Source organism: Chlorocebus sabaeus, chromosome 9 (assembly GCF_047675955.1).
Source record: "Chlorocebus sabaeus isolate Y175 chromosome 9, mChlSab1.0.hap1, whole genome shotgun sequence".
NCBI classification, from domain to species: Eukaryota; Metazoa; Chordata; class Mammalia; order Primates; family Cercopithecidae; genus Chlorocebus; species Chlorocebus sabaeus.
The window spans coordinates 96148032-96163556 of NC_132912.1; the positions used below are offsets into that span (position 1 = coordinate 96148032).

The 15525-nt window shown below is 45.4% G+C and overlaps 1 protein-coding gene across 2 annotated transcripts in view; it reads right to left on the bottom strand.

Moving 5' to 3' along the window:
- The window catches only part of MYOF (myoferlin), a 171805-nt gene that overhangs the window by 115506 nt on the left and 40774 nt on the right, over positions 1-15525 (bottom strand). For both annotated transcript variants that reach the window (XM_038009266.2, XM_007963586.3), the window contains exons 4-5: positions 5651-5759; positions 974-1061 (exon numbers count right to left, since the gene is read on the bottom strand). In XM_038009266.2, the coding sequence (XP_037865194.2) occupies positions 974-1061; positions 5651-5759 (197 nt within the window). The remainder of the gene's footprint in view (positions 1-973; positions 1062-5650; positions 5760-15525) is intronic.

Genomic DNA, 15525 nt, shown 5'->3' on the forward strand with positions numbered 1-15525 from the left:
AATTTTTATTAGAGACAAGTTTTCACCATGTTGGCCAGGCTGGTCTCGAACTCCTGACACCAGGTGATTCACCTGCCTCGGCCTCCCAAGGTGTTGGGATTATAGGCGTGAGCCACCGTGCCCAGCCAGGAGGGAGAGTTTCAAGGAAGCAGGTGAGTGTGGTGAGATAAGGGGCCCCTCCCTTCCCAGGGCACATGCTGAGACTGGGGTAACAGATGGGGCCCTTGGTCATGCATCTTAGGGCTGAGGAAGGGACAGAGACACTTTTAGCATCACATCATCCTGGAAAAATACTGAGAGGGGGTCAGACTCAGCTGCCCGAGAGGCCTGATTGTCCTGTAGGCCCTCCCTCCCTGAGCCCTCAGCCCCAACCCCACCTAGAGTGGCACCTGATAGCCCTGAATGACTGGCAATCCATGTCAGAGACCAAGGACAGTGCGGGTTATGCTGACGAGAAGCAATTGCTTCGAGGACCTGGGGCTGTTTGGGGACAAGATGGGGCCAGCATTATGGGAGAAAGAGAAGGAAGCTCCAGTCGAAGACCACTCCCATGAGACTGGTACTGACAGCAGAGACCAGAGGTGGCACCTTTGGGAGGTGAGGAGACACACGGAGGAGAGCACAGGGGCCATTCCTTGAGCCAAACAGCCTGGGGACACTGTATGGGGTGGAAGCCACGAACCTGAAGCAAAGCCCTGGGACATTCTGCTGGAGCCCACGTGTGCTTTCTGTGCTCACCGTGAGGTTGTTCAGTAAAGGGCTGGTTCACCCTTCCCCTCTACTTTGAAGGGCATTTCGTAAACAATTGCAATGTCCCAATTCAGGCAGCCCCACCTGCCTCGCAGGGCCCCTGTCTGGGTGGGCAGGGAGCTACAGGCTTGTGATCAATGGCAGGGTTTCTCTAGACACTCTCCTGTGTGTCTTTAGCAGCCTCCCCTTGGGGGTGGCTGGACCTTCAGAAGGGTCAGCTTACCTCCCATGCCTGGCACGCTGGGCCCACTCGGGTCATTTGGATGTGGAGCAGAAGGCGGATCATAGCCGATCACCAAGTCAATGGTGGCCTGGGTAGAAATAATTCATTGCAAATATTATCAGTGCAGGGCACCAGCATGTTATAGACTCAATGCAAGCAACTTCAGCAGGAGCCAAAGTCTTGGAAGGGGTAAGAGATAGGGAGTAGGAAAGCGAAGCTGGAAAGGGGAAGGGGGACACAAGCTCGACTGTTCCTATCCTTCCACTGAGAGCTAAGGCGGGGTGGGGAAGGAGCTCCCTGTCACAGGTTGCCAAGTGTATCCTTGCTAAGGGGCCACCTCATCAACAGAGTAAAGTTGTGACAAGCAGGTGTGAACTTGTCACACACCTCCATCCTAGACTGGAGATGCCCTCCCATCACAGAAGTACAGTTACAGAGGTTCACTGTAAATGATTAATTTATTTGTTTGCTCATTGCTTATTTCATTATAAATTGCTGAGATTTATTTTCATGCTTCTCTTTAAAGAAGAAGTTTAGGGCCAGGCACGGTGGCTCATGCCTATAATCCTAGCACTTTGGGAGGCTGAAGCGGGTGGATCACCTGAGGTCAGGAGTTCGAGACCAGCTTGGCCAACATGGCGAAACCCCATCTCTACTAAAAATACAAAAATTAACTGAGCATGGTGGCAGGCGCCTGCAATCCCAGCTACTCAGAGGCTGAGGCAGAAGAATTGCTTGAACCCAGAGGCGGCAGAGGTTGCGGTGAGCTGAGATCATGCCACTTCACTCCAGCCTAGGCAAAAGAACGAGACTCTGTCTTTTTTTTTTTTTTTTTTTTGAGACAGTCTCACTCTGTTGCCCAGGCTGGAGTGCAGGGCACAATCTCGGCTCACTGCAGCCTCTACCGCCTGGGTTCAAGCAATTCCCCTGCCTCAGCCTCCTGAGTAGCTGGGAGTACAGGCGTGCATCACCACGCCCAGCTAATTTTTTGTATTTTTAGTGAGATGGGGTTTCATCGTGTTGGCCAGGCTGGTCTCTATCTGCTGACCTTGTGATCCGCCCACCTCAGCCTCCCAAAGTACTGGGATTACAGGCATGAGCCACTGTGCCCGGTGAGACTCTGTCTTAAAAAAAAAGAAAGAAAAGAAAAGAAAAAGAGAGAGAACTTTAAGTGACTAACAAGGCTGGGTGTGGTGGCTTGCGATTTTAATCCCAGTACTTTGGGAGGCCAAGGCAGGTGGATCATGAGATCAGGAGTTCGAGACCAGCCTGACCAACACAGTAAAACACCATCTCTACTAAAAATACAAAAATTAGCTGGGCATGGTGGCGGGCACCTGTAATCCCAGCTGCTCAGGAGGCTGACGCCGGAGAATCGCTTGAACCCGGGAGGCAGAGGTTGCAGTGAGCCAAGATCGTGCCACTGCACTGCAGCCTGGGCAACAGAGCTAGACTCCGTCTCAAAAAAAAAAGTGACTAACAAAACATGCATACAAAATCGTGATTCATAAAATAGGATTAAAAAAAGGAGAATTGAATCTGGCTAAAGAGGAAACAAATATGCAGACCATGAAGTTAAATATAATTGCCATTTCTCTTGTGTAATCTGTGACCTCCAAAATGCCTAGAGCCAAACAAAAAGGGAAACTGAAAACGTTATGTAGCTTTCACCAGCAACAGAAGGAAACATACTAGTTCCTTACAAGAGACAAAGTTATTCCCACTTACAAGAGCTGAGATCAATTTCTCACTTGGAGCATTATTTTAGGGCAGAGTTTGCTGTATACAGTACTTTTTAATTTCATAGACCCACAAAATTTCAAAAAAATTGCTAGGGGAAATCAACATTGGGTTGCTAACCTGTATTTTGCCAAATACCTGCCCTCAACTATCATCTATTATCACAATCATTTTATAAAAGGGAGGCATTTTAACACCAAAAATGAGCAGAGACAAACCTCAGAATAAAGGGAGTCCTTTGCAAATAAGGATGGCGCACACATACACACACACATGTGCACACACATGCAAGGTGACCAGAAAAAATACAGGACATCATATTTAGGACATGCTTACACTGAGAAATTATTCATTGTTTATGTGAATTTTTTTTTTTTTTTTTTTGAGACAGAGTCTTACTCTGTCGCCTAGGCTGGAGCACCATGGCGCAATCTCGGCTCATTGCAGCCTCCACCTCACACCTGGGTCCCAGTGATTCTCCTGCTTCAGCCTCCTGGGTAGCTGGGATTACAGGCAAGCACCACCATGCCCAGCTAATTTTTGTATTTTTTTAAAATAGAGATGGGGTTTCACCATGTCGGCCAGGCTGGTCTCAAACTCCTGACCTCAGGTGATCCGCCCGCCTCAGCCTCCCAAAGTGCTGGGATTATAGGTGTGAGCCACCTTGCCCAGTCTGTTTATGTGAATTTAAATACACATCCTATATTTTCATTTGCCACTTTTCCTACATCTGGTAAACACACACATACACAGTATATTGCCCTATTTTTTTTCCATTTCTCTATTTATCAGTGAATACTCCCCCATAGACGGGCACACCCTGTGACTTGGAACTACTGCTCTGGAAGACACTGAACAGGATAAGGAATACGCCCCCAGCCACAGTTTCACAGCACACAAAGAATCATAAAAGCAGCATCTCATGGCTGAACGCAGGGAGCACTGACGGGTTTAGTTGCTAAACTTAATCTAAGAATCAAACTTTTCAAACCTAGAAGAACACACAGACAGCCAGCCACCCCCTTGATCTGCGGTTTTCATGCTGTATTCTAGTAACCTTGGGATTCCCAGAGGTACTCCAGGGAACCCCAAAAGGGTAAGAGAAATTACAGGGGGCAGGGCTTGAGGCCCTTCATTTTCTTTACTCAATGATATGGTTTAGATGTTCGTTGCCTCCAAATCTCATGTTGAAATGTGACCTCCCATAGTGGAGGTGGACCCTGGTGGGAGGTGTTTGGGTCATGGGGGTGGATCCCTCATGAAGGGCTTGGTACCTTTCTTGTAGTAATGAGTGAGTTCTCATTCTATTAGTTACTGCAAGGTCTGGTTATTAAAAAGGGTCTGGCCCCTTCCCCCTCTTCTCTCTTGCTCCCTTTCTCACCATGTGTCATGCCTGCCTCCTCTCCACCTTCACGCATGAGTAAAAGCTTCCTGAGGCCTCACCAGAAGCCGAGCAGATGTCAGTGCCATGCGTGGACAGCCTGCAGAACTGTGAGCCAAATAAACCTCTTTTCTTTATAAATTTCCCAGCCTCATGGACTAACACACTCCATTGAATCACAACAGTTCTGCCATTCTAGGGGTCTACATATGCTTTCTTCTGTGCTTAAAAAAAAAGAAGGCAGAAAAATCACTGACTTATACCATCTTGCCTCAGAATCATTTCGGTAAACAGATGATAGCCAACATTTTGAATGTGTGTTTTGATTAGAATGCTGATTTGTGGCAAACCTGTAAGTTTTAGAGACCAGACCAGCAAAACCGCCATTCTCTCACGTGGCTGTTGAGAAGCCTCGCTCTGCCTACAGGGACTCCATCTTTTAGTGTGAATTTTTCTCCCTTTGCCCAGGCTCCCAAGAAAAATAAATTGATTGGAAAAATGAAGGGGTTGGAAGTTATGGGCCAAAGACAGTATCTTTATGAGTGCTTCTTATTAATTATATGAAATCTGGGACTTGCGACACTTGAGTCATTTTTTTAAAAGCACATGCACTTGAGAAAGAGAATTCTGGTCTTGCATCAGACAATATTAAGATGTACTTATTTTTTTATTTTATTTTATTTTTTTTGAGATGGAGTCTTGCTCTGTTGCCCAGGCTGGAGTGCAGTGGCACGATCTTGGCTCACTACAACCTGGGCCTCCCGGGTTCGTGTGATTCTCCTGCTTCAGCCTACCTGGGACTACAGGCACATGCCACCATGCCCAACTAATTTTTTGTATTTTTAGTAGAGACGGGGTTTCACCGTGTTAGGCAGGATGGTCTGGATCTCCTGACCTCATGATCTGCCCGCCTCAGGCTCCCAAAGTGCTGGGATTACAGGCGTGAGTCACTACACCCAGCAAGATGTACTTACTGAGAGAGGCTGTGACCAGAAAACATCCAACACCCAATGTAATAAAGATTATGAGACCAGGTGTGGTGGCTCATGCCTGTAATCCCAGCACTTTGGTAGGTCGAGGCGGGAGGATCACTTGAGATCAGGAGTTTGAGACCAGCCTAACCAATATGATGAAACTCCATCTCTACTAAAAATATAAAAATTAACTGGGCATGGAGGCACTTGCCTATAATCCCAGCTACTCAGGAGGCTGAGGCTGGAGAATCACTTGAACCCAGGAGGAAGAGGTTGCAGTGAGCCGAGATTACACCACCGTACTCCAGCCTGGGTGACAAAGTGAGACTCCATCTCAAAAAAAAAAAAAAAAAGATTATGATATTACCATCTTCATATTTCAAGGTTATATCAATGAACTGCCTTCTACAGAATGTTTCAAAGAGTATCTGATACACAGAATATACATAACCACACAAATGTGGGTTATATATAATAACCCGCAGGCGTGAGCCACCTCGCCCGGCTTTAGACCTTTTTCTTAATGAAATTTTGCTCAATCATCTCACTTCAAAGCCATTCAATGAGAGAGAAAACACTCACCCCAGTATCTTGCCCCCTTTCATTTAGCAGGGAGATCAGCTTGTATGGCAGGGATCTGCTCTGGTCACCAGTCAGGTCCTTCAGGGCTACAGTCGCTGTGCCAATTAATCTGCAAGGAAAACAGGAAAGCACATAGCAGCCTAAGTAGGAGATAGGCTTCCACTGACTCAGGACCTCTCAACTCCTACCTCTTCGTCTGTTATAATTAAAGTCACCTATAGGGAGATGTGGGCCATTTTGCTATGAGTGTCGCAGGGCATTTTGGCAGTAAATGTATCTCCCATCGCTTCTCCATTACAAGAGTCAAACTCTGGTGCCTATGAAATTCCTGTCTTTTTTTTTCTTTTTTCTTTTCTTTTCTTTTTTTGAGACAGACTTTTGCTGTGTCACCCAGGCTGGAGTGCCCTGGGGCGATCTCCACTCACTGCAGCCTCCATGTACTGCGTACAAGTGATTCTCCTGCCTCAGCCTCCCAAATAGCGGGGATTGTAGGCGTCCACCACCACGCCCAGCTAACTTTTGTATTTTTCATAGAGATGGGTTTTCGCCATGTTGGCCAGGATGGTGGTCTCGAACTCCTGACCTCAGGTGGTCTGCCCACCTCAGCTGCCCAAAGTGCTGGGATTGCAGGTGTGAATCACCGCTCCCAGCCTGAAATTTCAACAGTCGTGAAGGAGATAGAAGGGCAAGAGGTGAAGACTGAATAGAGTGGCCGGACGCAGTGGCTCATGCCTGTAATCCCAGCACTTTGGGAGGCTGAGGTGGAAGGATCAATTGAGTCCAGGAGTTTGAGACCAGCCTGGGCAAGATGATGAGACCCCATCTCTACAAAAAATTAAAAAATTAATTGGGTGTGGTGGTGCATGCCTGTAATTCCAGCTACATGGGAGAATAAGGTGGGAGGCTCACTTGAACCCAGGAGGTTGAGGTTGCAGTGAGCTACGATTGCATCACTGTACTCCAGGCTGGGTGACAGAGTGAGACCTTGTCTCAAAAAAAAGAAAAAGAAAAAAGAAAGACTAAATATAGCCTGCCCCCCTCCCCCCGCCATGCCCCACCACCCAGAATCCAGAAAGAAAAGTAGGACAAAATTTAGTGAGAGAGGAAGGCATTTCTCTGTAATGGAAATGCAAAAGGACCCATAAATCTTTGCCCACTGTGAAAATAATCCCCCAAGTAGACCTTCTAGGGTTGTAAATAGGTTGCTAGTTCACTGATAGGGTTAGCTTGCTATCCTCTGTATGATGGTGCAGCATTCAAACGTTCAATGTGTGTATTTCTCTCTTCCTAAAACTTGGTGGATAATATCAGCCTCTGCCACTTACCTGTCTATCTCCTATCATACCTAACATATTGGCACAGAAGTACCCTCGTGTCTCTGCTCACGAGGAAAGCCCCCTCAATGCAGGGATTGCTGCCTGTTTTATTCACTACTCTTACACAGTACCAGAACATAGTAGATACTTAACAACAGGTTCCTGAATGAAGGAAAGAATAAATCAGTCTACATATATTGAGAATTAATACTCAAAACATTTTTATAGTTAGGGAACATGATCAAAAACACCTATAGAACACACGTTCCCCCGTCTATATAAAAATGTAACCTGTGAAAAATAGCCTGTAAATTGGGGTTATAACATGAAACACGAATGAGAGTAGGTAAACCGAGGAAGTTCCTTGTGTGAAATGCAATCAGAAAGGCAGAGAGTCACGTGCTTTCAGTATGTATCCTGATAAAGGACAGAAGAAATATTTAGAATGTTTTATTTATTTTCTTCGCTGAGACGGAGTTTCGTTCTCATTGACCAGGCTGGAGTACAATGGAGCGATCTTGGCTCACCGCAACCTCCGCCTCCCGGGTTCAAGCAATTCTCCTACCTCAGCCTCCCAAGTAGCTGGGATTACAGGCATGTGCCACCACGCCTGGCTCATTTTGTATATTTTTAGTAGAGATGGGGTTTCTCCATGTTGGTTAGGCTGGTCTAGAACTTCCAATCTCAGGTGATCCACCCGCCTTAGCCTCCCAAAGTTCTGGGATTACAGGTGTGAGTCACTGTGCCCGGCCCAATATTTAGAATTTTTAACTGTTACTTACTTATATCCTGTCTACATTGGCACTGACTTACACTAGCAGATAGAATAGAAAATCATTAGCATAAAAATAGAAAGCTAAACATTGAGTCCTTAAAGTGATAGCAGAGATTCCTTATGCCAAAACATCTGGGGTGAGGAAACTGCAATTGAACATTTCTACATAACTCTGGGCTTTTGGACAAACACAATAATCAGGAAAATTCATCTTGTGGAAAAATAATTCATTTTATTTTAAAATATAATACAGTTTCTGTAAAAATCAGAAGGTAAAAGTTGTTTCTCAGAAGTGCTCCGGGGACGCCACATGGCAACATGGGCACATCATTTTTGAAGTGATAGATGTTAGCAGTATCTGTATTATTCTCCCCAGTCCTCTTCAGTCTTCAGAAATAGGATTAGATTTTAATGCTGGGGTCTGTAACTCAACCATATAGGTCCAGAGATTTGGCAATATTAATAAGTGTCTTTGCGTTCTATGAATAGGATATTGCACAAGACCAGGAAATTGCTATAGCACCCTGTTTCGCCCAATTTACCCAATGCTAGGAGCGCTTTGCACATGATGTCTTCTTGGAAGTATGCACTTTCTTGTAAAGAACACTACACAAGATGCTCAACAACTGTGATGGACTCTCATCCCTCCTAATATCACAAGCAGAATTTGTAGTTGGGGTCAGGTGCAGTGGCTCATGCCTGTAATCCTAGCACTTGGGGAGGCCAAGGTGGGTGGATCACTTGAGGCCAGGAGTTCAAAACCAGCCTGGCCAACATGGTGAAACCCCATCTCTACTAAAAATACAACAAATTAGCCAGGTGTGGTGGTGCACGCCTGTAATTCCAGCTACTTGGGAGGCTGAGGTAGGAGAATCACTTGAACCCGTGAGGCAGAGGTTACAGTGAGCCAAGATCAGGCCATTGCACTCCAGCCTGGGTGACAGAGCAAGACCCTGTCTCAAAAAAAAAAAAAAAAAAAGAGTCCGCCGTAGTTGGCAATGGAAAAGAAAATTTTTGCCTCCAGAGGGATAATAGTGAACTTTTCAGCCCTTTTTGGTCAATAAAGAAATTAATTCTCCCAGTTAATGCTGAGAATTGGTGGGAATTTTCTCCTGTTTTATTGTTGTTGCTGTTTTTCCTGTTGCTGTCATACATTTAATGTTTACATGTTACAAAACCATAATTTATTGTTATTATTTTTTCTCAAAAGTATTATCTTTTAAGGAAATTTTTAAAATAAAACTATGTTTTACATTAACAGAAAAAAAGATTGGATGGGAATTTTACAGAGTATGTTTTGTTTTTTGTTTTTTTTTTGAGGCGGAGTCTTGCTCTGTCACCCAGGCTGGAGTGCAGTGGCACTATCTCGGCTCACTGCAAGCTCCGCCTCCTGGGTTCACGCCATTCTCCTGCCTCAGCCTCCCGAGTAGCTGGGACTACAGGCGCCTGCCACCACGCCCGGCTAATTTTTTTTGTATTTTTAGTAGAGATGGGGTTTCACCGTGTTAGCCAGGATGGTCTCGATCTCCTGACCTCGTGATCCACCCACCTTGGCCTCCCAAAGTGCTGGGATTACAGGCTTGAGCCACCGCGCCCGGCCCAGAGTATGTTTTTAGATCAGTATGTTTTTCAGGCTTTTTTACAGGAGTATATTTTTTCTCCTTACTTAGATATTTATTGCCATGACATACTGAGGACACCCATTACTCCATCTTCATCAGACAAAACAGATGAGCCTCCAAATAAGGTGAAAGCCCCTAAAATCTCTTCCACATGTCTCTCAGCCACACAGCATGAGTATTAAGGAGAATTTATTTCCATGGTTTTTAAGTCATGAAATCAGCTAATTGAGTTTTCAAGAAAATCAAAATGTAAAAACTTCAGCTTTAAAAGTCATCCAACTGGTATTAAATGTCTAAATGCGATGAAAGATGTGGAAAGAAACTGGACTTCATTCCTTGCAATTCTATAATTCATAGTCCAACCCTAGGACTGAGACAGCAACACTGCACACTTGAACATGTACCGATTTGCTTCTGCTAAAGTCAAAATGACCTGAATCTCTGTCATCAGTAAATAAATCTTAGAACAAACAGTGCAACATGCTGGGACTATGCTGAAGGAGAAAGAGGGCCAGCCTGGTGTTGGGCCAGTGTGTCTTGACCTCAGCACTACTGACATTTTGAACCCATTAATTTTTTTTTTTATGGGAGGCTATACTGTTCAGCTAGATACCATTTGTGATCATCGAAAACTTCGAGGCACATTGCCAGTTGTTCCCTGGAGGGCAAAACTGCCCAGGTTGAAAACAACTCCTGTTCTATTCCTAACTCTGTCCCAACTTTCTTAAAGTGCTTGGCTAAGTCACCCAACTCTTCATTATTTGCAAACAAGTGGATTGAAGCAAAAAATTTCTCAAATGCTTTCCAGCTCTAACGGTCTGCTACTAGGCTTGTATATGTGATGCTTTCTATATATGTCTATGGGAAACCATCTAATATTAAATATTTCTTTTCTGGCCAGGTGTGGTGGCTCACATCTGTCATCTCACCACTTCAGGAAGCTGAGGTAGGAGGATAACTTGAGTCCAAGAAGTTCCAGACCAGCCTGGGCACACACACAAAAAATGAAAAATTAGCTGGGTGTGGTGGCTCACACCAGTAGCCTCAGCTACTTGGGAGGTCGAGTGAGTCGTCAATATGCTACTGCATTTCAGCCTGGGCAACTGAGCAAGACCTTGTCTCAAATAATAACAATAAAAAATTTTCTCTCTCTCTCTCCTTTTTTTTAAAGTCCTGATCTCTAATTTAGAGGGAAAAAAAAATCTCCTAGAACATGTCCATGTCAGACCATCCAGAATGCTAGGCAGGGTTTCTGCCTTCAAAGAGATTGTCTTACAATGTCATGAATCAAACTAGAATTCACACAGTGTCAGGAGAGAAGGTTAGGCCAGTAACAGAAATGTGGAATGCAATGTGTGCTACGTAATACAATAGGGAATAGTGGGGCTGATGGTTAACTGGAAAGAACAGGCTTGCCTAAAACACAAAGCCTGTCTGCTGACCCTTTATGGCCTTGAGTGGTTTTACAACCTCCATTCTGACCCAACCGATATCTGCTAGTTTCTCTTCCCCCAGAGAGGGTAGTAACAGATCACTGACCAGGAATGGAGTAAAATAACAGAAACCAATTATAAAGCCTAACCTCAATTCCTTATTTTAGAAACCTTTAGTTTCATATCCTATTTGGAAAGAAAGATTTGCTTTCTCCTAAAATTCTGATGCTTTTGTAGGGGGGACACATAAAAGGATTTATTATTTTTTTTTTTTTCTGAAGTAAAGATAGTGTGTTTAGATGAAGGCCTGGAAAGCCTTGAATCCCAAAGATTTTTTTACAACAGGTTGACTTCAGAAAAAATTCAAACAGAACTTCTAGGAGTTTTCATTGTGAATTGAAGAAAACATGTCCCATGGATAAGTCTGAGCTCTGCAGTGACTCCCAGAGCATTCCTGGCCAGGCCTATTTTCTATGACGTGGCCTGGATACAAAATACTGTGAAAAACTGGGAAATGATGACTTGGCCTCTTACACAGAGGATAAGAACAGTTTGGTCTAACCATAAGCCAATTTCCTTTAAAGGAGGTGACACTAAACCAAGAGCCTTTTTTCTTTTCTATTACTAATGTTATGAAAATGCTAGAATATTATAGTGTGACAGTGATGGGGAAGCTTTGCTCTATACGTTCATGGAAAAGTAAGTCTCCCCATGAACTCCAACCAACACTAAAACAGAAGGACTACTGCCTCAAAAGGGAATTTTATAGTGAAAGAATCTCAACGTCCTCTGGCCCTCCAGCTTTCCTTGTGGAATGAATAAACTGCAGATGTCTTCAAAGTGAAGAAAAAGCCAGTCATGCTTCTTTGTCTTTCAGCCCACGAATGTCATAGAGTTTGGCATCAAGTCTCTATGTGACATCAAATATTACGCAATGGGAGCAACTACTTGAAAAGAAGATGTTATGATTGCGGGAATGAAAGAGTTTAATTGTAAACCAGTCAACTTAGTTTTGCAAGTATTGGTTAAGAGCCGCTTAAACTGTTTTTTTTTTTTTTTCCTCCTTCTTCTTAAAATAGACAGAGTATAGTTTGTTTACAAAAGAGAAATGGAAAATGTTCTCCCCTTTAGCATGGGCGCAAATGTGAAGGGCCACATGCCTCTGGAGTGAGTAAGGGCTTTGCCGGCTGACTCTTCCTCAGGGGAGCTCACGTACACCAAGTTGTTCCTCTATGCAGCAGAGACACAGCCCACATGATTTCTGGAGGAGGAGTAACTTGGAAATTCCTTCATGAAGGAAAAAATGTGTTGGAGGCTGAGAAATAAATCACATGTTGCACTGTTTCTGCCTCTAGAGATCGCAGCTCGGTCTTAACTTCCCGACCTCTGAGCAGGAACAGCAATCCCAACTGGACTGGGGACAAACACGATTCCAAGCTGCTCCTAGGTCCCCTGTAGGAAACCTAAAAAGAGGCTGACCTTCCCACCCTCGAAGCAGTGGGCTCTCAGCTGGCCGTGCCTTGTCATTTTGGCAGGCCTATGGCCCTGGGGTTCCAAGGGTGGGCCCCGTCTCCCTCCCCTACACTTCTCCCTCTTCTGGGCCAGTATCTGTCAAGCTCCTGCCCTGATCCCCAGCCAAAAGGCAGGAGAACCAAGCATGCCCCCTGTGAACCAGACTGGTGGGAGAGGGCGTGTCAGCTGACCAAGTGTCTTCGCTTGGCCAAACTTGAGTGGAGTTCCTGAGCCTCCTCCTAGGCCTGCCTAGTGCTTTCTTATGAAATCCAGTGTTAGCAGAGAATCCTACTCAGTCAGTCTAGTAAACAACCCCCATCCTTGAGATGTGATCACCCTCCATATCTGATCAGGTTTCTCATTCTCTGCCATCCCCCACGTGATGTCCTCAGCAAGAATCCTGTTAGGTTGGGTTAGCCAGAATCCCCCTGACCGTGACACTTCTGCTTAGGAATGTTCCATCCACTGACCTCCACACTGCTCCTTGGCTACCAATTCCTACTTGACCATGCTGTGTCTCAGCGGCACCCCATCTCTCTTCCCTCCTACGAGTCCCCATTGCAGGGGTCACTTGACCTAACTCAGTCCTGAATGAAGCCTTCCTGCCCATACTGTACCAGGTGTCACTGAATAATTCTTTCTGAAAACACCCATGGCAGCAGCTCATATCACAGGAAGCCCTTGCTAAGGTAAAATCCCCACAAAGGGCTGCGCCTCGGTTCACCCCTCCACTTGCACTTGCCCACCCACCCTCACTCGGCCTCCCCAACGTCTCCCAAAACATTTCTCAGAATGTGCTTCCCCAGACGTCCCTCACCACAGCGTCTGCAGATTCCCAAGTCCCTGAGTTCAACTTTTTCCTTTAGGTAATTCTTATACCCAGGAAGTCCGAGAAACAATGGTCTAGACAGTAACTCCCAATGGCTGTGGGAGTAAAGTGGAGGAGGTGGAGGGCTGGGGGTAGGGAAGGCAGCAGGCAACGCGGGATCTGGGGAGAGAGGGACGTGAGTGGTTTTAAAAACATTCAGCATGGGAATCCAGTCTCACTTTGGAGAACCAGGCATCATCCAATTATTTAATAGAACAAACTAGCAGGCAAACTCCATGAAAACCTCCTGGGCAGGCCTAGTGACCTGCACTCCCCCCGGGAACTTCCGCTCCTGACTCCAGGCCAGGACTGCCGGAGAACCTTGGGGCTCCTTTCCTGGTCATCGAAAGGGGGTGTGGCTTTTTAAAAGGTAGAAGCCCTGATCTTTAACCGTGATTCTCAAACCTGGCTGGCACAAGTCTCGCCTCTACTTTTAGCTCACTCCACGCCCTGGTTTTGGAATCACTGACATAGCCTGAAGGCTGTGGCAGGATTTGAGCGGTTTTCGTGGCCAGCATCTACTGCGCTCTTTTTCCCAGCCCCCTCACCTCTGCCACTGGCCACAATGATATCGCTGTAACACCCGCAAAGGGCTGAGTGGAAACCCAGGTCTCCTCACCAAAGCCCTCCGGGTCAGCGAGTCATTGAGGCCAGAGTCTGTGGCTGTGAGGAGCAGGCTTAACTCCTCTGGCATGGAGGAGATCCTGAATATTTTTTCTTGAATAGATGGTCACCTGCTATTTTATTTTCACCTGACCAATTCTGTGCCTGCCTGCCTGCCTGCCTGCCTGCTCTGATGGTTCAGTGGAGTTCTGATGCTCTGTCTCCAGCTAATTCCCTCAACGGTTAGAATCAAAGTAGTAGTTTTTTCATCCATCCATCCATCCATCCATCCATCCATCCATTTATTCACTAATTCATGCACTTGAACCTTTTAAGATAAGGAGGGACAGCTTTGCCTAATGACTAGGAATGTGGAGGCAGACAGACCGGACTAATTCAGGCTCAGGCTGTGTACAGGTTAACTTCTCCGGGCTTCAGTTTCCTCAACTGTAAAATGGGGATAATGACAGGTCCTACTTAATTGTATTGTTACAGGGATTAAAAGAATGATATGGCAAGGGCTTAACGGTCACCTTGTATTATTTCAGACACTATGCTAGAAAAAGAGATCTATAAAAAACATATGAAGACAGGACTCCTGGCTAGTACTTGGCAGTGAAAGCTGTTCTGAATCAGCAGGGGGCTGGGCAGGTGGGCATGAACGAATAGATAAGAACCCTTTGTAACTACCCACATCCATTTCTATGTAATCACTGTGCAAAGTTCTAAAAGCCAGTTCTTTATCTTACCTACATTAAATAGCCCTTCCCCACCCTTAACACTACATATACCTTTCGGAAAACAATTTTTCTTTTCAGGGTTAGACCAGAGGTAAATGTCAGCTGCAGCTGAATTCTCATAAAATCCAATTTAGTGGCATCTGAATGAAGTTTGTAAACTTCATAACCCATTATAAAAGATTCCCCAGGCTGGGCACAGTGGCTCATGCCTGTAATCCCAACACTTCGGGAGGCCGAGGTGGGTGGATCACAAGGTCAAGAGACCAAGACCATCCTGGCCAACATGGTGAAACCCCATCTCTACTAAAAATACAAAAATTAGCTGGTACCTGTAGTCCCAGCCACTCAGGAGGCTGGGGCAGGAAAATCACTTGAACCTGGGAGGCAGAGGTTGCAGTGAGCTGGGATTGTGCCACTGCACTCCAGCCTGTGGACAGAGCAAGAGTCCGTCTCAAAAAAAAAAAAAGAAAACCCCAAAACAAACCCTCATACAACAACCCTATCTAAACCACCACTCAGACCTCACCCTGCTTTCTCTCCTTTACCCTGCTTTATTTTCTTCATATCACTTATCACTATCTGTTATGTCATATGTGTATTTATCTGTTCCCTCTACTCAGATGTTAGCTCCATAAAAGGTATGGAGTACCCACAGTGTCTAGAGCTGTGTCTGACACATAGTAGGCATTAGTAAATATTTGTGACATGAATAAATTAGCTGATACATCATTGAAGATGGTCCAATAACCTTGGAAATTATTTACAGGTTGTAAATCTTCCTCTCCTAAGAGATCACCCGCCAAAGAGCCATCGGAACATAATTACAGCTCTTGCCTTTATGAGATGCCTTTTCTCATTCAGTGTCTCTGGGTATCTTTCTCCAGGGCTGTGGCCCTTTCTTATTTAATCACAAGATGTTAACAGATACCAGCAGGATTGCAGCAGCTACTTAATCTGCCTCCCCAAAAAGTGCAGTTCAGCCTCTCCCTGTATAGAGATAGCCAGC